General features: G+C 32.3%; 2 protein-coding genes across 2 annotated transcripts; one reads left to right on the forward strand and one right to left on the reverse strand.

Annotated features, from left to right (window-relative positions):
* Window positions 1-231: 231 nt before the first annotated feature.
* Window positions 232-4,654, forward strand: LOC139867562 (somatic embryogenesis receptor kinase 1-like). The gene is made up of 11 exons (XM_071855929.1): window positions 232-754; window positions 1,270-1,402; window positions 1,477-1,548; window positions 1,690-1,833; window positions 1,919-1,990; window positions 2,096-2,167; window positions 2,246-2,358; window positions 2,473-2,604; window positions 2,994-3,335; window positions 3,435-3,829; window positions 4,232-4,654. The coding sequence occupies exons 1-11, from the start codon at window positions 664-666 to the stop codon at window positions 4,544-4,546; spliced, it is 1,881 nt and encodes a 626-aa protein (XP_071712030.1). The 5' UTR covers window positions 232-663; the 3' UTR covers window positions 4,547-4,654.
* Window positions 4,655-6,612: 1,958 nt separating this feature from the next.
* LOC139868853 (transcription termination factor MTERF15, mitochondrial-like) lies at window positions 6,613-7,725 on the reverse strand. The gene has a single exon (XM_071857193.1). The coding sequence runs from the start codon at window positions 7,723-7,725 to the stop codon at window positions 6,613-6,615; it is 1,113 nt and encodes a 370-aa protein (XP_071713294.1).
* Window positions 7,726-27,040: the final 19,315 nt, after the last annotated feature.

The following is a 27,040-nucleotide window of genomic DNA, read 5'->3' on the forward strand; positions in this document are numbered from 1 at the left end:
TAATAACTCCAAGACCGACATCCAACTAGCAATGCAAACCCGAAAATAACGGCTAACTCACAGATTATTCACAATCTGAATCGAAAATCACCCAAACTACACCCAACGAGATGGAATTAGTCAAAACTCGGACCACTTCTACAACTCATTAAACTGTATTTAAGGTGAACAATCAATAGGTTGGAACTTCAAAAACAAATAAGCACGTGTACTTACGGATCAGCTAATTAAGATACTCTGGCTCACGAACCACGGGCAGGCCGGGCAAGCAACTCTCAAAAACTACGGCACTATACATACATTTTTGCATCTGCATTGCACAAAACTGTCTAGAGAGAAGGGTTTGAGTGGGTAGGGTAGAAAAAGTTAAAAACTTTTATGAAAAAACACCAAAATAGATAATACCCAAAAGAAAATTTTCAACCTTTTCGTAGTTTTTCATCTTCTTTTTTTGTTTCTTGTTTGAGATCCAAGTTGCTGTTTTACACCCTGCTGTTTTTTTCTCAGTAAAAAAGGAGATTTGAGGAAATTTAAGATTTTTGGTTTAGGGTTTTTGCGAGATCATTATTTTTTTTTTATGTAATGTTGCATATAAATGTGTTATATTTTGATTCTGGAGATGAAATTTGAAGTTTTATAAGTTTTCGTCTGTGAATATTGCAAATGGTGAAAGAATTTGAGATAAGGTTTTTGGTATGGTTGATGATGGTGGTTTTGGTGATTCATGTTAAGCTTATTTATGCAAATGTGGAAGGTGAGATTTCGAATTTCATTATTTCATAATTTATATTTTTTTTGTCGATTTATAGAATTATGTAATGTATCGTTGAAATTGGGTATTATTAGGCATTTTGGCTGCTAAATGTAGTAATAGATGTACAAAACACTCTGATTCAAGAATATGATCCATGTGTTATGATGATTGTCTATTGTCACAACTCACAAGTGTATGAACTATTATTAACTTTTATGGAAATGTAATGGTTGAAATTTGTTAGTTTGCCCAAATTTAGCTTCAAATGGTTAAATTAGTATAAAAAAATATTCAATTCTGTTATATTGCCATCTTCTGATGATAACATAATCACATACTACTTACTATGATGAATCCATTGATAATAATGTTGTGTGTTTCAGTTTTATAAGGCACTAGATGAATATATCATATGCCATTACTACAAGCTTTAGCAGTTAAAATTAGGCGATTAGATGTTTGACTTTAACGATAATTAGGTAATTAAACGTTTATCTCAATAATAATCTATGCAGGTGACGCTTTACATAGCTTGAGGACCAACTTAGAGGATCCTAATAGTGTGCTCCAGAGTTGGGATCCAACTCTTGTTAACCCATGCACATGGTTTCATGTTACATGTAATAACGAAAACAGTGTTATACGAGTGTAAGTCCATTTCGTTAATACCGTTTTCTTAAAATATAAACAGTTAGTTCATTTTTGACATCTGTTTTTTTCAGTGATTTAGGAAATGCGGCTCTTTCGGGTACTTTAGTCCCTCAGCTTGGTCTTTTGAAGAATTTGCAGTACTTGTAAGTCACGTTTTAAAATGTTGATACAACGGTTCACTTAACTCGTGACTTGTATTAATATTGTTATCTTTAGTTAAGAACGTTACGTGTTCATGAGTCAAGAAAATGATGGATGATGTTTCTTGAAATTGTTATATGCAGAGAACTATACAGTAATAATCTAAGTGGCCCGATCCCGAGTGACCTTGGAAACTTGACCAATTTAGTGAGTTTAGATCTGTATCTCAACAGTTTTTCTGGCCCGATTCCAGACACGCTCGGCAAGCTCTTAAAGTTGCGGTTTCTGTATGTATACTTATTCACCTTGTTAGATCTCTATCTCAACATTTAGTTTGTGCTAAATTTTTTTAACTTTTTCTTTTATGAATAGCCGGCTTAACAATAACAGCTTGGATGGTCCAATTCCGATGTCGTTGACTAATATTACGTCTTTGCAAGTGCTGTGAGTCTTTCACTCTCTGTATTATAACTGCTGATTTAAATTTGCAAAATTAAAGTTGGTGTGCCACAAATTTTCTAATTGAATGACTTTTAACCGACGTTTTAGGGATCTGTCAAACAATCGTCTCTCTGGAACAGTTCCAGATAGTGGCTCATTCTCACTTTTCACACCAATCAGGTTTGATAAATAGCCTCATCAATCTCGGGTCCCACTTCAAAATATTAACGACTGCTTGTGTAATTCCCCGATTTTCAGTTTTGCTAATAACCTGGGTTTATGTGGACCCGTTACTGGACGCCCTTGTCCTGGATCTCCTCCGTTTTCTCCACCTCCACCTTTTGTGCAACCGCCACCAATTGCTGCACCAGGTGATTGCATTCGATATTTGCCTCTGATATATATGTTTAATATTCCTTATTTTTTTCAGAAGTTAGTTGTATTCTGTTAACGTAAGTACTGAAGATATTTGCATTTATTTTCAGAAGTTAAAAGTGCGACCGGAGCCATAGCGGGAGGGGTTGCCCTTGGGGCGGCATTGTTATTTGCGGCCCCCGCCATTGCCTTTGCATGGTGGCGACGCCGAAAGCCTCAAGAATTTTTCTTTGATGTACCAGGTTAGTCGTTTGGTTTGCATACGTATAGCTGGTACGATGAGCTGTTCAGGTTGGCGGGCCCTGTCTGGTTGACCCGAAACGCTGTCTTCCAAAATCTGTTTTAAAATAATTCATTGCAAATAATTTATAAAAATTGTATAATTTCAACATCAATTTATTAAGTTGGATGGTTTGACACATTAATAATACACCTTGTGCAACTTTGACCCATTTGGCCCACTGTGTACTTACTTTATTTTACTTGTTTCTCGTTAGAGATGCAACATTACCAAATTCGACCCACTTCCATAGTAAGTGGGTTGAAATTGCTACTTATATAAATATTTGTACGCATATGATCTGCTAATGCTTTCACCTTCTAGTAGTGATGTTAAACGTTCTTATTGCAGCTGAAGAAGATCCCGAAGTTCATCTAGGACAACTTAAAAGATTTTCCTTACGAGAATTACAAGTTGCAACCGACAGTTTTAGCAATAAACACATATTGGGTAGAGGTGGATTCGGTAAAGTCTATAAAGGACGATTAGCTGACGGGTCGTTGGTGGCGGTAAAACGTTTAAAAGAAGAACGTACTCCCGGTGGTGAACTTCAGTTTCAAACGGAAGTCGAGATGATTAGCATGGCTGTTCATCGAAATCTCCTTCGTTTAAGAGGGTTTTGTATGACACCCACAGAAAGATTACTCGTTTACCCTTACATGGCCAATGGAAGCGTCGCATCGTGTTTGAGAGGTAAGGGTATTATCGTCATTTTTTCTTATTCCTGTTATTATATTTATGTATTTATATTTATATATTATATATTATTTTAAATTGTTTGTGTATTCATAGAACGACCACCGAACGAGCCGCCATTGGATTGGCCTACTCGTAAGCGAATTGCGTTAGGGTCAGCGAGAGGACTTTCGTATTTGCATGATCATTGTGACCCAAAGATTATTCATCGTGACGTTAAAGCTGCTAATATTTTGTTGGATGAGGAGTTTGAGGCTGTTGTTGGAGATTTCGGTTTGGCTAAACTAATGGACTACAAAGATACACATGTTACTACTGCTGTTCGTGGGACGATTGGGCATATTGCTCCTGAGTATCTCTCAACTGGCAAATCGTCAGAAAAAACCGATGTTTTCGGGTACGGGATCATGCTTTTGGAACTCATTACTGGTCAAAGGGCATTTGACCTTGCTCGACTTGCTAACGATGATGACGTCATGTTACTTGATTGGGTATGCATTTCTCAACTTTGTATGGCTTCAAGTGTGCATTATGAACAGCTTTGCAGAACTTGGAATTACTTGACGAGTACTCGGGTTTTACTGCTCGGGGAGTACTAGGATAGTACCCGGTCAAACTAGTCAAACTCAGTCAAACTTGGCCAAAACTTGGGATTACTTGGAAAATTGGGCAAAACTCGACAAAACACGGGATTGCTCGGAAAATCGGTCAAAATTGGTCAAAGTCAAACTTAGTCAACATCCGAGTACTCCCTAATTATGAAAGTAGCAGTGATTTTTGCAGTGATTTTACATTTATCCGAGCAGTGATTTTTGCAACCTTAATTATGAAGTCATTAGGTGGGTAATTTTACATTTATCTCAATAATGAGTTTTCTTGGTATTTTGCTTAAGGTGAAAGGACTACTAAAAGAGAAGAAACTGGAGATGCTGGTGGACCCCGATTTAGAAACGAACTATGTAGCAACGGAGGTGGAGCAGCTAATTCAGGTGGCTTTGTTATGTACCCAAGGCTCCCCGATGGACCGACCAAAAATGTCGGATGTAGTTAGAATGTTAGAAGGTGACGGGTTGGCGGAACGATGGGACGAGTGGCAGAAAGGGGAGGTTATTCGCAATGAACTTGACCTAAATCCACTTCCTAACTCTGATTGGATTCTTGATTCAACCGATAACCTTCATGCAGTAGAATTATCGGGGCCCAGGTGATGAAGATAATCAAGAAATGATTTGTTTTTGTTTAAAAGGGTTCCTGTTATTCTATTGTATTTGGCCATATGTAGTGTAACTAGAAATTTGTGATACCTTTTCAATCTTAATGTCATTGTTTAGTTTGTGCATATGGGTTTTGGATTATGAAACCGGATATGGTTTCCATAGGATGCTTCAAACCTGGAATGTGCATCGTGAAACCTTATATGGGTTGACCCAGAATTACTCACCAGATTGCAATCGAATTTCAAATTGATAATCTATCCGTCCCTAATTTATTGTCTGGTATATTTCATTTTCGAATATTCTAAATTAATTGTCTACTTTCATAAATAGTAAAAAAAAAATAAGAAGATAAAGTTCTATTATACTCTAATGTACATGTACATGATTAAAGAACAAAAAATAAGGGTAAAAGTGAATAATAAAAAGAAAGTATAAAGTATAGTACTTTTATGAGTAACATTTTTGTGTTTTTTGTCCGGTGACAATAAATATGGGACGGAAGGAGTATTTTATCAAAAATCAAGATGAGAATACTATGGAATATGGATAGTTAACCTCCCGAAAATGTAAATGTTTTGGAACATTTTGCTCTGATTGTTGCAATGACTTTTTGTTTACCTACAGCTAATTTGAATAAACCATCTAAAAAGGGGTTGGGGATTAATTTTTTTCTTGACGATAGAGAAACGTGTCTTTCTCTCCGGGTGAAGGAATCAGAGTTGTAGAACTCGGTCAACCTCGGCAAGTACTCGTTGAGTTCACGGTTTTAAGATCTGTCTGAAGGTGCGTTTGTTTGCCTCTTAATGGAATGGTTCAGTGTTGAATGCTGAACCATTCAGCATTCAGTGCGTTTGTTTCTAACCTATGAATGACATATGGTGCTGAATGGTTCAGAATTCAGTGCTGAACCATTCAGAGATGAAACACTTTCTTAACCATTAAGAGCCTAAATTTTCTGTAATTTTCTCCTCCAATCCAATCCTGAACACTTAACTAATAGTATATTGAATATTTTATTCATGTTACACTTTGATAAGGTAATTTTACTCAGTTTATATCGTTCATTCTAAATGATTATCAAACAGCTTATTTTCATTCAGAACAAACTTTATTCAGAGGCTTTGAATCATTCAGATTCTGAACCATTCAGCGCTAAATCATTCAGTTTTATCAAACGCACCCTGAGTTCGAGTACTCTGTTCAATTACTCGGTCAACCTTTGTCAAAACTAGGGATTACTTGGTCAAATGCAGCCCAAATTCGGGAATAATTGAAAAATCGGCTAAAACTCAGTTCAAGTTAAATTTTGTCAATATCAGATACTCCAGAGTTGCCGAGTAATCAAAAAAAGAGTCAACCGAATACTCACCGAGTCGCTAGTTCTCCAACCTTAGAAGGAATAGTTGCCAACCGAAATTGTAATACCGTAAAGCTTACTGGACTTTCGATTATTCTTTCCTCTCTTCCCGACCCCCCCCCCCACCCCCCCCCCCCCCCCCCCCCCCCCCCCCCTTCCTTCATATAGCATGTTTGGTAACTACTTCTGGTTGTGTATAATTTTTTCATGAATCTATTCAAAATTTAACAACACCACCAAATCTAGATGTGAGTAGTATATGCATCAGCCAATATTGTAAACTTAAACAATATACAGTTATGGTCCAATAATAAAAAAAAAATTGAATAGATACAGCAATGGCATTAAACCATTGAATTCTTTAATATTTCAACAACTGCTAAAGTTCTTGCCTAGGAGCATTTGACTTTCTAAAATTTAACCTTAAAAACAGGAGAAAAAAACTCAGAAACAACTAAAGAATAAGAACAAGAGAAGAAAAGCAAAAGCAAATACGACTTTCAGCCAGACTACTTCATTCAAGTCTAGGGGCAAGACAACAGAAGCTACAAAAGTTCAAAATGATGATCAACTAACAATACCTAATCTTTCTGTTTTTGTCAGTTATAATCCATTCTCGATCTACCCTCAAAGTCCAACTCCAGCTACAAAATGTTAATAGTACTATTGACAAAGAATGCAGGGAGCTTGTACAGCTAACTCATTCGCATTTAAAACTCATGATGCTATTCATGTAAGTGTCACATAATCTCGGTACATGATTCTCAAAACTCTTCAAGAAACAAAGAAACTTTGGTTCAGAAATTTTAACAATCGTAGCAAAAGACGGTTTGTCTTTTACAAGCTCCTTTTCTTTCAAGATATTGAAAACTTGGTTCCTTGGTTTTATCCGTTTTTCTAAACTCAATGTCCAGAAATGCGTATTACGGATTAATACTGAAGGCGTATAATTTAGCTCCTTCATGAAATACTTCAACTTATCGCTAAGGTAACTTTCTGTAAAATTCAAACAGTTAGGCTGAGCCCTAAGCAGAGTAGCTATTTCATAATCAGACCAACCAAAACTCGAAAAAATTTGCATCTTCTTCTTGATTTGTGAATCGGTGTTAAATAAAACCACAGGGACAGCATGTATAAAATTCCCCAAATCACGCGAAATCCCCAATTTATCTTCAACATAACTCAAACTACTTTTGAGTAGATTCGGGTTTACCAAAAGCTGGTTAGGGTAAGTTACCACAAACTTGATAATCCTCTCATTTGATAAACCATAATTCTGCAATAATGAAATATTTGTTGGCGGTATTCTCATTTTCTGATGCGAGAAAGAAAACCGATTTGAGTTAATAATAGCATTAATCACATTTTCATTACTGCCAACTAATTTCCTAACACAATCAAGAAAGGGAATTATCTGGGAATGCAAACCACGCCATAAAATAGTAGGGTTCTTCTTGATGAGACGGACAAGATCCGACCCGGATAACCCAAGTTCCTTAAAAACCCTAACTTTGGGTTCTAGGGTTTTGGTTGGCTTGGAATTTAGGATTCTTGGAGCACAATAAACGATTTGTTTGATCTGGGTATTGTTTAATCCGTAATTCTTTAAAATAGTAACAACTAAATCGGAGTTAATTGTGGATATGAGATGGGTAACGTTACCTTTTGAGGAGAGAAAGATGGCATCTTGTTTGGAAAAATTGAGGGAATGAATGAGGTAATCAACGACTGAATTCGAGTTACCGGATAAAGTGGAGTAACGAGCTAAACCAAAAGGCCGGAGTCGGAAAATGAAGCCGGAAACCCTAAACATGTTGCGAAGAGTGGTGGCGGGCTTTCATGCCAGCAAAGATTTGAACTTCTTTAATCTTAACACTATTTGTACTTGTTGGGGCGTGAGTTGGGGCGTGAGTTATTTTTTGTACTTTTTTGATCACTATGACGTGTGGCTTATTTGTGTGGAGTAGTGGTGGTGTGGGTTGGTGGTGTGGGTTAGGAGTATTGTGATGATGTGTTAAAATATAATTGGGTTAAATATTAAAAATGAATAAAAATAATATTTTTAAATAATAAAAATATAAAAAGAAAAAGGAAACGCCCGTTGCTTGTGGTGTTGGAATCCAACCAATGCCCTCAAACTGGCCCAAAGCAATAACCCACTACGGATGAAAGGGGCGTTGCTTCATCGCCAACTAGGCTAGGCTGCCACACCGTTGGATGAGCACCACTACAAGGAGTCTAATAATGAGTTATTATCTTACTATTTTGCTTTGGGTGAAAGGACTTTTAAAAGAGAAGAAACTAGAGATGCTGGTTGAAGTGACCCGTCCTAATTCATCTGGACGGAGTCCATATCGATTACAAACGATTCACAATAGTTGGTTACATCGCGAGGTACTTGACCTCTATATGATATAATTTTACAAACATTGCATTCGTTTTTAAAAGACAAACTTTCATTACATCTAAAGTTGACGACATGTATACCATTTCATAATATATCCAACTAAAATTGACTTAATAATAATCTTGATGAACTCGACGATTCGAATGCAACGTCTTTTGAAATATGCCATGAATGACTCCAAGTAATATCCATAAAATGAGCAAATGCACAGCGAAAGATTTCTTTCGTACCCGAGAATAAACATGATTTCAAGTGTCAACCAAAAGGTTTGTGAGTTCATTAGTTTATCATAAACAATCATTTCATAATTTGTAATAGACCACAAGATTTCTTTTTTCCATTTCTCATAAACATACGTCCCATGCATAGAGACAAAATATCATTCATATGGATTGAACACCTGGTAACCGACATTCACAATATGCATATAAGAATATTCCCATCATTCCGGGATCCTCCTTCGGACATGATATAAATTTCGAAGTACTAAAGCATCCGGTACTTTGGATGGGGCTTGTTGGGCCCGATAGATCTATCTTTAGAGTTCGCAACAATTAGGGTGTCTGTTCCCTAATTCTTAGATTACCAGACTAAAAAGGGGCATATTCGGTTTAATAATCCAGCCATAGAATGTAGTTTCATTTACTTGTGTCTATTTCGTAAAACAGTTATAAAAACAGCGCATGTATTCTCAGTCCCAAAAATATATATTGCAAAAGCATTTAAAAAAGGGAGCAAATGAAACTCACGCATATAAATATTGTAAAATAGTTATTAAAACATTGCATGTATTCTCAGCCCAAAAATATATATAAAAAGGGAATAATGAAACTCACCTAATGTATTTTGTAGTAAAAATACATATGACTATATTGAACAACTGAACAATGCAGAGTTGACCTCGGATTCATGAAACCTATATCATTTGTGTATTCATTAATATATATATAATCGTAATCGAATAAATACATATATATTATTATTAGGGATATAATTTTTATATTAATATTAACAACTTCTATATATATCCTTATTTAATTAAATGTAATCATTTTGTATATTTAAAATAAATAAGAGTATCGATATAGTTAGGTTATGTATATTATATATATTTTTGTATATAATGTTTGTTTATCGAAACTAGTAGTTCTAATTACACTAATTTAATATTAGTAAAAATAATGATAATAACATTAATGATATACTTATGTTAATAAAAAATTCCAATTTTTGGTAATAACCATGATATTAATAATAATACTTGTAAAAATTAATTTTACTGTAAATGATAGTTATGATAATGATTTTAGTAACTACCTAATAATATTGATAACAACAAAAATAATAGTTTTAGTGATATCTAAATAATAATTTTAGCAAAAATGTTAGTAATGATAGTAGTAATTTTAATAATAACAATACTAATAATTGGGATCATATTAACAATATTGATAGTATTTATAATTATACCTTTGTTAATAATAATAATAATAATAATAATAATAATAATTCTTATATTTATATAATGATAATACTAATAATAAGAATTATAATGATAATCTTTAATAATGTTAAGTTATTTTATTTTTACAACAATATTGATAATAATATCTAATACTAATAACGAGTAGTAATAATACTAGTGGCGATAATAATAATAATGATATCATAGTTTATATTAATAATCATTTTTGCTAATAATAATAACATACATAATAATAATAATAATAATAATAATAATAATAATAATAATAATAATAATAATAATAATAATAATAATAATAATAATAATAATAATAATAATAATAATAATAATAATAATAATAATAGGCTACCTTCAAAACAAGCTTCAAAAATAATAAATGCCCACGCCCGGCCTCGAACTTGAGACCTCTCGCTCACCCTAACAACTCCCTTAACCACTACGCTATCTCAACTTATCTGCTTTATTATCACGACCAAATGTACTTAACCCGTATTATTTATTTCTTTTATTTCAGCCCAACATCCCCAAAATGGTATACGGCCCACCAGAGAATGTGAGTTGGATCTCGGCCCAACTGTAATTTCGTAAGCCCAAGAATCAATTACTCAATCCTATGAACCAGCCTTGAAAAATTAATTCATGCTGTAAAAAAAAAATAATGACTGCACCAAGTGGGAATCGAACTCAGGACCCCTCGGTTAAACACCCCCTCCTTAACCATTCGTCTGCTACTTACTTTTTTGTTTTGATTACCTCCAAAAAACTCTTATAACCTATTTGATTTCGCCTCTTCTTCTTCAACTTTTGACATCATCAATACATCATTTTCCATTTTCATAATCAAACAGATAGTTGTCGACACTTTATAAATAAAGGTTGTATAAACAAATAAATCTTTAAGTATGGTCTTGAGTATCAACATCTTCACTCATCATGAGCACTTCTCATTTCCACATAAAATCATGACATTACTTTATCATAATCGTCTTCATCATATACCACAACATTCTCTTCATCCTTTTTCGTCGTACAGTGGTAATATCATGGTGGTGGCAGCAGTTTTCTTTTATAGCAGCCGTAAAAGAAACAGACACGACTAGTAAAAGTGGCAACCAAGGTTGTTGTAGTGACGGTGAGGGTTCGAAGTAGAAGAAAATAAACAAATCTTTAAGTTGCAGCAGGGTTCTCGACACACAAACAAACCAGTAGCAGCAGTTTTAAAATGGTTCGATCATGGTTGCAGGTGGAAAAGAAAACAGAAAAAAAATAAGAGAGAGGTGAGAGATGGAGAAGGTGGCGACTCTAATACAGAAACAGGTGGAGGGTGATGGTTCCCGGTGATGGTGGCGGATTGGAGTGGTGGAAGTGAGTTAATAAATGGAGAAGATAGAAACAGGACATGAAGTTAGGAGATGGTGGGTGTTCTTTGTGATTAGATGGAGTTCGATTATGAATGTAATAGCTTGCGAATAACAAATGATGCGGGTTTGTCTCAGTTAGCACCTAACAAAGAATTAAAGGTGATGTGGGTATCGAATTTATCACAGACAAATAAAAGAAGTTAAAATATAAAAAGCTGATTAGTCTGTGACAGATTTTTGGATCGTTCTTCATATTAAAGTCGTGATTTGTACTGAATGAGAATCATAAAGCAAGAATTACTGCAGAATGATAAAGATGGGAAACAGAATACACTGTGCTATATTTAAATATGTATAATGTATCTATATCCTTATATATCAGTATTATATATATACTTACGTATGTATTTGTCTATATTTAAGTATATATCAGTAATCTATATGTACCTGTAAATGTTTTTATCTGTGTATTAAATTTCAACTAATATTAATAAATACCATTGTATTTAATGATAATAATGTGATTAACATTTATTTTAATAAGAATACTAATATTAATAATAATATTTATAGTAATAATAAAAGTATTAATAACATTACTATAACAACTATAATTCCAACTTGTATTTAATATATTAACATTACCTTTTATTAATTTTGTAATATTCATATAACATATTCGAATATTTAATTCAATATACTTAGTATATTAATTGTGTACAAAAAATTATATATATATATTTACATAGATTCATTTTAAATTACAAAATTATTATCTTATAAATTATTTTCCATATTTAATTCTAATGATTAAATTATAATTTATAATTTTAAATCATTGCATGTATTTACATTTATATATATGTACGTATTCAATTACAAGCAATTGTTCGTGAATCGTCGGGAATAGTCAAAGGTCAAATATATACATGAACATAGTTCAAAGTTTTTTTTTTTTTTTTTTTGAGACTCAACATTACAGACTTTGCTTATCGTGTCGGAAACATATGAAGATTAAGTTTAAATTTGGTCAGAAATTCCCGGGTCATCACAGTACCTACCTGTTAAAGAAATTTTGTCCCGAAATTTGAGTGTGGTCGTCATGGCTAACAATAAAAAATGTTTTCATGACGAATATGAGTTGATGAATAGATTTTTATCATTATTGATTAATATAGATAAAACAATTCGATTACTCGAAGAGTACGAGTGAAGCTATCATAAGAGTGTGAAATGAGTAAATGTATATTCGTTTTAACCGATGACGTAGTTGTGATTGATTTTCGGAATTCATGGGATTTAAAGAAAATCTTCGTAATAGAATTTGGTTCTTTGACGATTATGGAAATCAGGATCTCCTTTGATTAAATGCAATAATCTGTTTCGATTTCTCTGTCGGATTTTTCACTATAAATCCTCCCTCTTCTTTTCCTTATCTTCCATATCTCACATCTTCTATTCTTTCTCCACAATTCATACTTTAAAGCATTCATCAATTTGCTCCATCCCGTTTTTATCCTTGATATACTTCTAACCTTCGTATCTGTCATTCTTCTCTTTCATCTACCACCAGAGGATTTTATTTACTTCTACTACTATCTTGGGGTTATAGTGTTATTAATTTTCCCGTGCCTTTACATGGCAATACGTATTGATATGCACGGTTTGTAATTTATGTGTTGTTGTCGGGCTTTGTATTTTTTTTATATTCAAGGGGTTTCATACTTTTGTCTCCTCTTCCCGACTACAAGTCAAGCGAATAATGGTCCGAAATTCATAGGTATAGATTTTGAAATGATCATAGTTAATGTTCTAAGAAGGAAATCGTAATGGCACGATCTTGATTTGGTAAATTACCAGAATTCAGGAGAAAAGATAGAATTATCAATGAAACATGTTCTTGATATGTTTAGAGATTAGGTAGAATGTAAGAGTCGTGTAACATGGCACATGATGATGGTACTGAGAATCATCACGTTTCATTAGAAACTCAGCATGAATTACTGTAATATAATCACGTTGATCAAGTGTCATTATATTATACTAACTCACGCATCAGTTTTCAACACTACTTCAAAAACATTCATATTTTAAATTCGAAGGCTCGCAGAATATAGAAACTAAAACAGTTTCCTTTTATGATATAATACGGATAGCGCAGAGAGATAATTAATATCGAACGAGAATATTTATGAAGATATCTTCGGAAATATTGAGGATATTAATAAAGAAAGGTACGATGATATCTTAGGATTTCAGAATCAAATTGTGATGAAAAAATTCATTCACGATGATTTAGAACAATTACGGAACAAGGCATTTGCTAAAGATTTCATCAGAAACAGAATCATCTGGATTCTTTATGTACAAGTTTAGTCCTTGTGATTTGTTCAGAGTCTCTTTCATGGTTTGTTCAATTCTGTATCATCAAACTTTTGACGGTTAAAGTCGTTTACAGTTTTTGCTGCTTCATTCAACTTTTTCAGAATTCAGAGTATTGATTCGTAGACTGGGTGCTTTTCAGAATTTCAGAATGGAAGATCATAGTTCTAAAAGATAAATGTTATATGTATACATATAACTGTTGATGTAGACATGCTGTGAGTTTTTAAAGTACTGATTGCTGATTCCCGGTAATTGATATGGCAATTCTCGTTACAAGATGCGGATGAGTACATGATGAGACTTCAATAGGTAAATATAGTGATTTGTCGAAGAGATTTAAACCAAGGAGCAATGAGGTTGCTGGTACGTCTGCTGGTAATATGATGGAATATAAAAAAAAGTTCCCCGGTAACAATAAAAGAGCACACATATAAATCAAGGTTATAATAAGGTTGTTTATAACGAAAAGTCGAAGTTGACTTGTTGGAGCTGTGACAAAATTGGCTAATTTGAAAAAGGATTGTAATGCTATTTTTGGTAATAACAATGCCAAAGAAGCTAGCACAGATACGTGTTAAACGTTTACTCAGGTTCCGAGTGTTTTCAGGTGCATAACTATCTGCATCAATCTTTTCTTCAGTAGATGAAGTGCGGTTGGTTTATCCTCTCGATTGAGGTGTTTTCAAGTATCATGAAAGGTTTGAACGCAGATTGAAATCGTCAAGATACAAATGAGGTTTAAGATGAAATCAAGTGGCAAACTTGAAGAATTGTTTAGTTTCATATGTTATAATCAATATTTTAATTCATTTTAATTGTCTAATGTTGGTAGTCCTCAGTTGATAGTCCACAGTTAACAGTCCAATAATTCAGATATAGTTTAATATATAATATTCTAATTAATTAATACGTATCGTGACCCGTGTACATGTCTCAGACTCGATCACAACTCAAAGTATATATATTATTTGAAAATCAACCTCAACCCTGTATAGAGAACTCGATCATTACTGCATATAGAGTGTCTATGGTGATTCCAAATAATATATATAGATGTGTCGATATGTGATGACCCCGGAAATTTCTGACCAAATTTAAACTTAATCTTTGTATGATTAATATTTCCGACGCGATAAACAAAGTCTGTAAAACTGAATCTCAAAATTTTTGAACTACTTTCATATATTCAAATACCTTTCGGTTGTTCTCAACGATTCGCGAACAATTATATGTATATAGATACATATATATATATACTATAACTTGAAAACGTAACAATGTATTAATTGTTTGATACCGTACATTAAACTTATTGGTTTAAATATTTATTTGAATATATATGATAAGTTGAAATATTAATTGTATGAATAACTTGCGACGTATATTTAAAACTTGTTTATGAATGTTGAAAATATATATTAACTTGGTCATAAAACAATTTGTTATTATATATATATCAACAAATAGCGAGACAATGATTTATAGAAGTAAATGACCAAAACACTCGAAAGTTTAAGATACACTTTGAATGATATAGTTTATTGATAATTTAAGACTATATTTTGACAAAGGTACGAGTCACAAAACGTAAATTGCGAGTTTTCTAAGCGTACAAAAATGCGTTCGAGAAACCAAAACCGGGACATAAGTCGAGTGACAGCGTACGAGTCATCGGAATGAAAATTACAAGTCAACTATGCACATAAATTTAATATAATATATAATTAATTATTTAAATTATATATATTATATATATTATATTTAATTATGTTGACAAACAAAACAACAAAAAATTGTGAGCTGTATTTTGGGGTCATGCGATCGCATGAGAAATAGACATAAAACCCATGCGATCGCATGGGCATCAGATTCCAAAAAGTTGCCTATAAAATGCCAGTTTCTGCTCGAGTTTTTCTTATACATATTACTCCCTCTGTAATTATTATTATTATTTATATTATTATTATTATTATTAGTATTATTATTATTATTATTATTATTATTATTATTATTATTATTATTATTATTATTATTATTATTATTATTAAGATTAATATTATTATTAATCTTATTATTATTAGTAGTATTAATATTATACATAAAATACTACGACGATGTGATGATCGCTCCAAATCCATATGGACGAACACGTCATTCATCGATTTCATTGCGAGGTATTTGACCTCTATATGATACGTTTTGTAAACATTGCATTCTTTTGAAAAGGCACACCATAAATGAATATTTAAATCAAAGATTTTCGACATCTGATGATTTCTACATATAGACAATCACCGTAATATAATAGTTTACAATGATACTTCCATTGACAATGATACTTCCATTGACAATGCAGTCAAAATAAGATACTTGGTGATGATTTGGTGAATGCAACGTTTCCTTGAAAAATATGTCATGTAAGACTCCAGGCACATAGCTTGTCTAACATATAAGCAAACAGCGGAAGACTTCTAGGAACCTGAGAATAAACATGCTAAAAAGTGTCAACACAAAGGTTGGTGAGTTCATAGTTTTAGTGTTTCGCATAATTTGTATATAAAAGTGGATCACAAGATTTCAGTTGTTTCATCCAGAAACGTTTATCAAAATATCCTACGAAATTGAGCACCCTGGTAACTAAACTTAACGTATATATAATTTGTACCCTTTGTATAATCATCTTAATAATACACGCAAACCAACGTGTACGCTTCTCAAATAGCATACGTCCGTTAAAAGGCTAGTGCTCAAGCTCGGACGGGGATATCAAGCCCTATGGATCCATATACTACTACTCGCGCCCACCAGTTCTTATAACCGACAGTTACTAGTTACCAAAGCTAAGGGATTTTCGGTTTAAACTCAGTGTAGAATTTAGTATGTACTTGTATCCATTGCGTTTAAAATAAATTGCATGTATTCTCAGCCCAAAAATATAGATTGCAAAAGCAATTAAAAAGGGAGCAAATGAAACTCACCTTAGCAGCATATAAAGTCGTTCACCAAAATGTGACTGAAACTCGGATTACCAAATAACCGTAGATCTCAACCTAGAGAACATATGTTGGTCAATAAATGTCTATCAAGCTAGGTCAGGTCATAGTGTATCATAATCCTAATGCTCGAGATTGACATACAAAAGTTATCCAAAGTCGTTTCAAAAAGTCAATTTTGACAATAGTTCAACAAAACGAGACATACCTTATATAAGGAGTCATTTACTCGGTTGGTAATATTTAAAAGTTCACTTTATCAATCTCGTAAACAAGTTGTTTAAATCTTAATTGCAGATTCAAAAGCAATTTCAATTAACGTCAATCATAATTCAGTTGATCATATCTTTTAATCCGTTCATCGAAACTATTCGGTGTCTAAATGAAAAGTTATTGATTTTTCGCCAGCTTTCCGAAAACATGTATATCATATACCTTTTACCAGTAATATATGTATTTAATTCGTGATTCATTATAAACTGTTTAACGACGAAATTTAGCATACAAACATGTATAAATATATATACTCGAGCACTAGACATGGATACACAATTAATGTATAAAAGATAAAATATAAATGCTTACGTATCAATATTGTGATTCAATATTGCAGAAAAGTACGTAGACGCAACATAGATGATAACAGTAGGTTTGACTTGTAAATAATACCCATGAACATTACCCATAACCTCCATAGCTATAACCCATAATTTCCTTAACTTTATCCCGCTCAAAAACCCATTTTTGAAAGTGACACGCTCATAACCTCGTCGTAGTATTTTATGTATAATACTAATTAATAATATTAATAATAATAAGATTAATAATAATATTAATCTTAATAATAATAATAATAATAATAATAATAATAATAATAATAATAATAATAATAATAATAATAAATACAATAAATACGGAGTAATATATAATTTAGAGAAAGAAGTGTTAAAACTGAGCAATTTATAGAACTTTTTCTGAAAAAGTACCCTATGCGATCGAATGAGATTTGTGCTTCAAGGCCATGTGATCGCATGGCCCTCTGATCCAGCTCACAAACTTTTAACTTTTTGTTTGTCGACATAATTTTATATAATATATATAATATATTTAATTTATATAATTAATTATATATTATATTAAATTCACATGCATAGTTGACTTGTAATTTTCGTTCCGATGACTCGTACGTTGTCACTCGACTTATGTCCCGGTTCCGGTTTCTCGAACGCATTTTCGTACGCTTAGAAAACTCGCAATTTACGTTTTGTGACTCGTACCTTTGTCAAAATATAGTCTTAAATTATCAATAAACTATATCATTTAAAGTGTATCTTAAACTTTCGAGTGTTTTGGTCATTTACTTCTATAAATCATTGTCTCGCTATTTGTTGATATATAATAACAAATCGTTTTATGACCAAGTTAATATATATTTTCAACATTCATAAACACGTTTTAAATATACGTCGCAATTTATTCATACAATTAATATTCCAACTTATCATATATATTCAAATAAATATTTAAACCAATAAGTTTAATGTACGGTATTAAACAATTAAAATGTTGTTACGTTTTCAAGTTATAGTATATATATGTATCTATTTACATATAATGGTTTGCGAATCATTGAAAACAATCGAAGGGTAATTGAATAGTTCAAAATTTTGAGATTCAACTTCATAGACTTTGCTTATCGTGTCGGAAACATTAAAGATTAAGTTTAAATTTGGTTAAAAATTTCCGGGTCATCACAGTACCTTCCCGTTAAAGAAATTTCGTCCCGAAATTTGAGTGAGGTCGTCATGGCTAACAATAAAAATGTTTTCATGACGAATATATGTTGATAAATAGAATTTTTATCACCGTTGAATAATATGGATAAAACAATCCAATTACTCAAAGTGTATGAGAGAAGTTATCGTAATAGAGTGAAATGAAAGAATAGAGATTCGTCTTAACTTTTGACGTAGTTACGATTGATTTCCGGAATTTAAGGAATAGAAAATCTTCATAATCTAAATAAGATTTGATTCTTCGGAATTTGCAAAAATTAGGATTTTCTTTGATTAAATGCGTATCTGCCTCGATTGCTATGTCTGATATTTCGCTATAAATTGACCTCTTCCGTTTCATTTATTTTCAACACTCCTATAATCTTCTTTCTTATTTCATACATCCCAATAGATTGTGAAAATGCTTAATCCAGTTCTGATTCTTGATATTTTCCTGGCTATCGTGTACTTCATTCTTCTTTTTCATCTGCCACCAGAGGAAGTTATTTTCTTCTACTATTACCTTGGGGTTATAGTGTTTTTCATTCTCCCGTATCTTTATATTGCTATACGCATTGATATACACGGTTTGTAATTTCGGGGTTGTTATCGGGCTTTATATTCTCTATTATATTTCGGAGCTTCATGCTTTCGTTTTCTCTTCCCGACCTTAAGTCAAGCGGATAATGGTCCAGAATTCGTAGGTATGAAGTTTCATATGAACATAACTAATGTTCTAAGAAAGAAATGGTAATAGCACAATCTGACTTGTCAAATGACCAGAATACCTCAAAAAAGACCGAATCATTAAGAAAATATTTTCTTGATATTTTTAGAGATTATATAGAATGAAAGAGTTATGTAACATGGTTCATGATGAGGGTATGATCTGTGAACCTTTATCACGTTCCATTAGAAACTCATCATGACTTACTGTAATATAATCACGTTGATCAAGTGTCATTATATTATACTAACTCATGCTTCAATTCCTAACATTACTTCAAAACATTTATATTTTAAACTTGAAAGTTTCAGAATTTAGAAACTAAAATAGTTTCTTTTATGGTGTAACACAGATATCGTAAGGAGAAAATTGATTTTCGATAAGAATGATTATGGAATTATCTCTAGAAATATGGAGGATATTTATAATGAAAGATACGATGATATCTTAGAATTTCTAATATCAGAGGATGATGAAGAATATTGTCCGCAAGGGTTTAGATTCGGAAGCAAGGTATTCGTTAATGGCTTCAGCAGATACTGAATCATTTGGATTCTTTGAATACAGGTTTCGTCCTTGGGATTTATCCACAGCCTCTTTCATACTTTGCTCAATCCGTTTTCCAGTTCCAAACTTTCTCTTTTTCTGAGCTTTGCCAGCACACTATCCTTTATCATCAAACTTTTTACTGTTAAGGTCGTTTACAGTTTTTGCTGCTTCATCAGCATTTTTCAAGATTTTGAGAACTAGTTCGTAGTTTAAGGTGTTTTTCAGAAACTTCACATTCGGAGTCAATAAGTCTAGGAGATAGATATTATATGTTTATATATAACTGTTGGCGTAGAATTGCTGCGAAATTCGAAATACTGATTGCTAATTCCCGGTAGTTGGTATTTCAATTATCGTTAGAAGATGTAGATGAGTACATGATAGGGTTTCAATGAGTATAAGGATTTTTCGGAAGGTCAAGGATCAATGAAGTTAATGTGGTGGGACATGAAAGGTTCCCTTGTAACAAGAATGTATATGTCAAGGTTACAATAAAGTTAATCTGAAAATTCGAAGTTGACTGGTTAGAAGTGTGATGAAAATTGATATCTTGAAAAGAATTTCAAGATTATTTTCGGTATTAACAACATTAAAGGATCTTGCACAGTTTTGAAGTCAAAGTATAGCTTTGAAAGATGTAGAGATCTAAGAATGATGTCATCGATTCAGAGTTATGACTTGGATTCTGATCCGTCAATATCAGAATATGTAATTGAATTTATATGAAAATGATTGTATATCGTTATGAGCATTGTTAATAATTTTTGAATCAAAGTTGAAGAATGTACAGTGTAACATATTAATTGTGAACTTATATATTTCCCGAGTATTACCTACCCGTTAAAGATTTCACAATTAATACTTTGTACAAAAGAACTTTTATTACCGTCCTTATGAAAATATATGTATGTATATTTTCTTCAGATGTAATACAGAGTTAATGAGTTAATATCATATTAAGCTCATTTGATTTTCGGCTTGACTTAGAAATGATTAATCTCTAAAACATTAAAGATTACATAATCTTTGCGGAGTATTTCGCTAATGTAATCGATACTTCATTATTTATTCTTATTTTTCAGTGAAGGATGTTGATGCTTGTGGAATATTTGTGAACCTTACAAGGCACAGATGATGTTTTCTGGAAAGTTTCGAGTACATCGAAAATGAAAATGTAAAATCAACTATGTAATTGAATAATATACTTGGTTTATTATAAAATAGAATTCATTAAGTTGAAACAGAGATTGTAGTTAACGAAGGTTAAGTTGTTAACGAAGGATGTACATCATAGCATATTAATAATATGAATTTAACCGAGTAATATTTACCCCTTTTCAATTCATACAGAATTGCTTAGTACGAAAAGATTTACGATGGTTTTAAAATTTATATATATAAGATATACATATAAATTCTTCAGAGGGAATGAGTTAATATTTCATAACTCGTTGATACAAATATACGCGTTGTTGACTTGTAATAATATCCACGGTGCTTTCTTGAACTGGCGGAGCTTGTGATGTTAGAGGTGCTGATGATTCTAATGATGTTGACAGCACTAACTGTGCTGGTGAGGCTAAGGGTACTATTGATGCTGTTGGTAAAACAAGTCAAGCTTGTACCTTACGCATCATTCTTGTCAGGGTTTCTATTCTTCCTTCTATTTATCTGATTTACGGTTAGAACTGGGATAAATAATCTCTAAGATTTTAGAGATTACATAATCACCGTAGAATATTTCTTCGATGAAGTTATGAATCAGTACTTCATCATTTATTGTTGTTGGCACTCCTTGGTATCTACGGTGCGTATGATGTTGATATCTGAAGTACAGTTTTTAGATGTGATATTGAGGTGTGGGATGCGGATGTGGTTATTGATGGTGGTAATGGTACTATTGTTGTTGATGATGGTGGTACTGGTTATGCTGCTGGTGCTGCTGCTGGTGTTTGTAACCTTCGCACCATATTCTCCAAAGCCACTACCCGAGCACGAAGCTCGTTGACTTCTTCTATTATACCGGGATGATTGGTGGTTCGGACGAGCGGACGAATAAGATTTAGAATGTGAGATAGTATATAATCATGACCAGATACTCTGGAAATGAGAGAGAAAATGGTATTACGACATGTTTGCCGGTAAGTGCTTCAGGTTCTTCGCCAAGAGGGTAATGTGGTGGATGGAAGGGATTGCCTTCTTCTTGTCTCCAATGACTAAGTAAGCTACGAACCCATCCCCAATTCATCCAGAATAGATGATGGCTAATTGGTTGATCCATTCCAGTTACACTGTCTTCGGAGTTCATGTGAATATCCATATCGGAATAGCTGTCGAAATTTAAGGAATTTGAACTAGATACGGGATCAATTAGGGAGATGATTTTTGATATGAATTAGATTATAGAATTTAGTTTGGTATTCTTCAATACATAATTTACATATGTATATATAATACCAAATTCCATAAATCACGGAGAAATTTTCGGAAGATGTCAGGAAAAGTTTACAGTAACAGATACGCTAAGATATGAATTTTGTCTATGCACTATTCATGCAATCAATGCAGTAAAACGTGTCTAGACTAGGAATGATAAGCATGTAATTTTCGACAAGAAATGATAAGCAAAACTTTTGACATGCACACACGGTCGAAGTCCAGACTTACTAATGCATCCTAACAACTATCAGTTAGACACACTCATGCAAGACCTGGTTCGCTAGGACCAACGCTCTGATACCAACTGTGACGATCGCTCCAAATCCATATGGACGAACACGTCATTCATCGATTTCATTGCGAGGTATTTGACCTCTATATGATACGTTTTGTAAACATTGCATTCTTTTGAAAAGGCACACCATAAATGAATATTTAAATCAAAGATTTTCGACATCTGATGATTTCTACATATAGACAATCACCGTAATATAATAGTTTACAATGATACTTCCGTTGACAATGCAGTCAAAATAAGATACTTGTTGATGATTTGGTGAATGCAACGTTTCCTTGAAAAATATGTCATGTAAGACTCCAGGCACATAGCTTGTCTAACATATAAGCAAACAGCGGAAGATTTCTAGGAACCTGAGAATAAACATGCTAACAAGTGTCAACACAAAGGTTGGTGAGTTCATAGTTTTAGTGTTTCGCATAATTTGTATATAAAAGTGGATCACAAGATTTCAGTTGTTTCATCCAGAAACGTTTATCAAAATATCCTACGAAATTGAGCACCTTGGTAACTAAACTTAACGTATATATAATTTGTACCCTTTGTATAATCATCTTAATAATACACGCAAACCAACGTGTACGCTTCTCAAATAGCATACGTCCGTTAAAAGGCTAGTGCTCTAGCTCGGACGGGGATATCAAGCCCTATGGATCCATATACTACTACTCACGCCCACCAGTTCTTATAACCGACAGTTACTAGTTACCAAAGCTAAGGGATTTTCGGTTTAAACTCAGTGTAGAATTTAGTATGTACTTGTATCCATTGCGTTTAAAATAAATTGCATGTATTCTCAGCCCAAAAATATAGATTGCAAAAGCAATTAAAAAGGGAGCAAATGAAACTCACCTTAGCAGCATATAAAGTCGTTCACCAAAATGTGACTGAAACTCGGATTACCAAATAACCGTAGATCTCAACCTAGAGAACATATGTTGGTCAATAAATGTCTATCAAGCTAGGTCAAGTCATAGTGTATCATAATCCTAATGCTCGAGATTGACATACAAAAGTTATCCAAAGTCGTTTCAAAAAGTCAATTTTGACAATAGTTCAACAAAACGAGACATACCTTATATAAGGAGTCATTTACTCGGTTGGTAATATTTAAAAGTTCACTTTATCAATCTCGTAAACAAGTTGTTTAAATCTTAATTGCAGATTCAAAAGCAATTTCAATTAACGTCAATCATAATTCAGTTGATCATATCTTTTAATCCGTTCATCGAAACTATTCGGTGTCTAAATGAAAAGTTATTGATTTTTCGCCAGCTTTCCGAAAACATGTATATCATATACCTTTTACCAGTAATATATGTATTTAATTCGTGATTCATTATAAACTGTTTAACGACGAAATTTAGCATACAAACATGTATAAATATATATACTCGAGCACTAGACATGGATACACAATTAATGTATAAAAGATAAAATATAAATGCTTACGTATCAATATTGTGATTCAATATTGCAGAAAAGTACGTAGACGCAACATAGATGATAACAGTAGGTTTGACTTGTAAATAATACCCATGAACATTACCCATAACCTCCATAGCTATAACCCATAATTTCCTTAACTTTATCCCGCTCAAAAACCCATTTTTGAAAGTGACACGCTCATAACCTCGTCGTAGTATTTTATGTATAATACTAATTAATAATATTAATAATAATAAGATTAATAATAATATTAATCTTAATCTTAATAATAATAATAATAATAATAATAATAATAATAATAATAATAATAATAATAATAATAATAATAATAATAATAATAATAATAATAATAATAATAATAATAAATAAAATAAATACGAAGTAATATATAATTTAGAGAAAGAAGTGTGAAAACTGAGCAATTTATAGAACCTTTTCTGAAAAAGTACCCCATGCGATCGCATGGCCCTCTGATCCAGCTCACAAACTTTTAACTTTTTGTTTGTCGACATAATTTTATATAATATATATAATATATTTAATTTATATAATTAATTATATATTATATTAAATTCACATGCATAGTTGACTTGTAATTTTCGTTCCGATGACTCGTACGTTGTCACTCGACTTATGTCCCGGTTCCGGTTTCTCGAACGCATTTTCGTACGCTTAGAAAACTCGCAATTTACGTTTTGTGACTCGTACCTTTGTCAAAATATAGTCTTAAATTATCAATAAACTATATCAACACCTTCAACAGCTTAAAATTTCGGGACGAAATTTATTTAACGGGTAGGTACTGTAGTGACCCGAACTTTTCCATGTTTATATATATTAATTGAGATTGATATTTACATGATTAAATGTTTCCAACATGTTAAGCAATCAAACTTGTTAAGACTTGATTAATTGAAATATGTTTCATATAGACAATTGACCACCCAAGTTGATCGGTGATTCACGAACGTTAAAACTTGTAAAAACTATATGATGACATATATATGGATATATATATATATAGTTAACATGATACTATGATAAGAAAACATATCATAAAGTATATTAACAATGAATTACATATGTAAAAACAAGACTACTAACTTAATGATTTTTAAACGAGACATATATGTAACGATTATCGTTGTAAAGACATTTAATGTATATATATCATATTAAGAGATATTCATACGTGATAATATCATGATAATATAATAATTTAAAATCTCATTTGATATTATAAACATTGGGTTAACAACATTTAACAAGATCGTTAACCTAAAGGTTTCAAAACAACACTTACATGTAACGACTAACGATGACTTAACGACTCAGTTAAAATGTATATACATGTAGTGTTTTAATATGTATTTATACACTTTTGAAAGACTTCAATACACTTATCAAAATACTTCTACTTAACAAAAATGCTTACAATTACATCCTCGTTCAGTTTCATCAACAATTCTACTCGTATGCACCCGTATTCGTACTCGTACAATACACAGCTTTTAGATGTATGTACTATTGGTATATACACTCCAATGATCAGCTCTTAGCAGCCCATGTGAGTCACCTAACACATGTGGGAACCATCATTTGGCAACTAGCATGAAATATCTCATAAAATTACAAAAATATGAGTAATCATTCATGACTTATTTACATGAAAACAAAATTACATATCCTTTATATCTAATCCATACACCAACGACCAAAAACACCTACAAACACTTTCATTCTTCAATTTTCTTCATCTAATTGATCTCTCTCAAGTTCTATCTTCAAGTTCTAAGTGTTCTTCATAAATTCCAAAAGTTCTAGTTTCATAAAATCAAGAATACTTTCAAGTTTGCTAGCTCACTTCCAATCTTGTAAGGTGATCATCCAACCTCAAGAAATCTTTGTTTCTTACAGTAGGTTATCATTCTAATACAAGGTAATAATCATATTCAAACTTTGGTTCAATTTCTATAACTATAACAATCTTATTTCAAGTGATGATCTTACTTGAACTTGTTTTCGTGTCATGATTCTGCTTCAAGAACTTCGAGCCATCCAAGGATCCATTGAAGCTAGATCCATTTTTCTCTTTTCCAGTAGGTTTATCCAAGGAAATTAAGGTAGTAATGATGTTCATAACATCATTCGATTCATACATATAAAGCTATCTTATTCGAAGGTTTAAACTTGTAATCACTAGAACATAGTTTAGTTAATTCTAAACTTGTTCGCAAACAAAAGTTAATCCTTCTAACTTGACTTTTAAAATCAACTAAACACATGTTCTATATCTATATGATATGCTAACTTAATGATTTAAAACCTGGAAACACGAAAAACACCGTAAAACCGGATTTACGCCGTCGTAGTAACACCGCGGGCTGTTTTGGGTTAGTTAATTAAAAACTATGATAAACTTTGATTTAAAAGTTGTTATTCTGAGAAAATGATTTTTATTATGAACATGAAACTATATCCAAAAATTATGGTTAAACTCAAAGTGGAAGTATGTTTTCTAAAATGGTCATCTAGACGTCGTTCTTTCGACTGAAATGACTACCTTTACAAAAACGACTTGTAACTTATTTTTCCGACTATAAACCTATACTTTTCTGTTTAGATTCATAAAATAGAGTTCAATATGAAACCATAGCAATTTGATTCACTCAAAACGGATTTAAAATGAAGAAGTTATGGGTAAAACAAGATTGGATAATTTTTCTCATTTTAGCTACGTGAAAATTGGTAACAAATCTATTCCAACCATAACTTAATCAACTTGTATTGTATATTATGTAATCTTGAGATACCATAGACACGTATACAATGTTTCGACCTATCATGTCGACACATCTATATATATTTCGGAACAACCATAGACACTCTATATGTGAATGTTGGAGTTAGCTATACAGGGTTGAGGTTGATTCCAAAATATATATAGTTTGAGTTGTGATCAATACTGAGATACGTATACACTGGGTCGTGGATTGATTCAAGATAATATTTATCGATTTATTTCTGTACATCTAACTGTGGACAACTAGTTGTAGGTTACTAACGAGGACAGCTGACTTAATAAACTTAAAACATCAAAATATATTAAAAGTGTTGTAAATATATTTTGAACATACTTTGATATATATGTATATATTGTTATAGGTTCGTGAATCAACCAGTGGCCAAGTCTTACTTCCCGACGAAGTAAAAATCTGTGAAAGTGAGTTATAGTCCCACTTTTAAAATCTAATATTTT

This window comes from Rutidosis leptorrhynchoides, chromosome 9 (assembly GCF_046630445.1).
Source record: "Rutidosis leptorrhynchoides isolate AG116_Rl617_1_P2 chromosome 9, CSIRO_AGI_Rlap_v1, whole genome shotgun sequence".
In the NCBI taxonomy this organism is placed as follows: domain Eukaryota; kingdom Viridiplantae; phylum Streptophyta; class Magnoliopsida; order Asterales; family Asteraceae; genus Rutidosis; species Rutidosis leptorrhynchoides.

What these genes read in the sequence shown, in the direction of transcription:
- LOC139867562 (XM_071855929.1), top strand. Translation starts at nt 664, where the DNA reads ATGGTGAAAGAATTTGAGATAAGGTTTTTGGTATGGTTGATGATGGTG. An exon ending in TTGAAGAATTTGCAGTACTT is followed by an intron (nt 1,549 to 1,689) that starts GTAAGTCACGTT and finishes TGTTATATGCAG; the next exon opens with AGAACTATACAGTAATAATC. An exon ending in CTCTTAAAGTTGCGGTTTCT is followed by an intron (nt 1,834 to 1,918) that starts GTATGTATACTT and finishes TTTTATGAATAG; the next exon opens with CCGGCTTAACAATAACAGCT.
- LOC139868853 (XM_071857193.1), bottom strand. Translation starts at nt 7,725, where the DNA reads ATGTTTAGGGTTTCCGGCTTCATTTTCCGACTCCGGCCTTTTGGTTTA.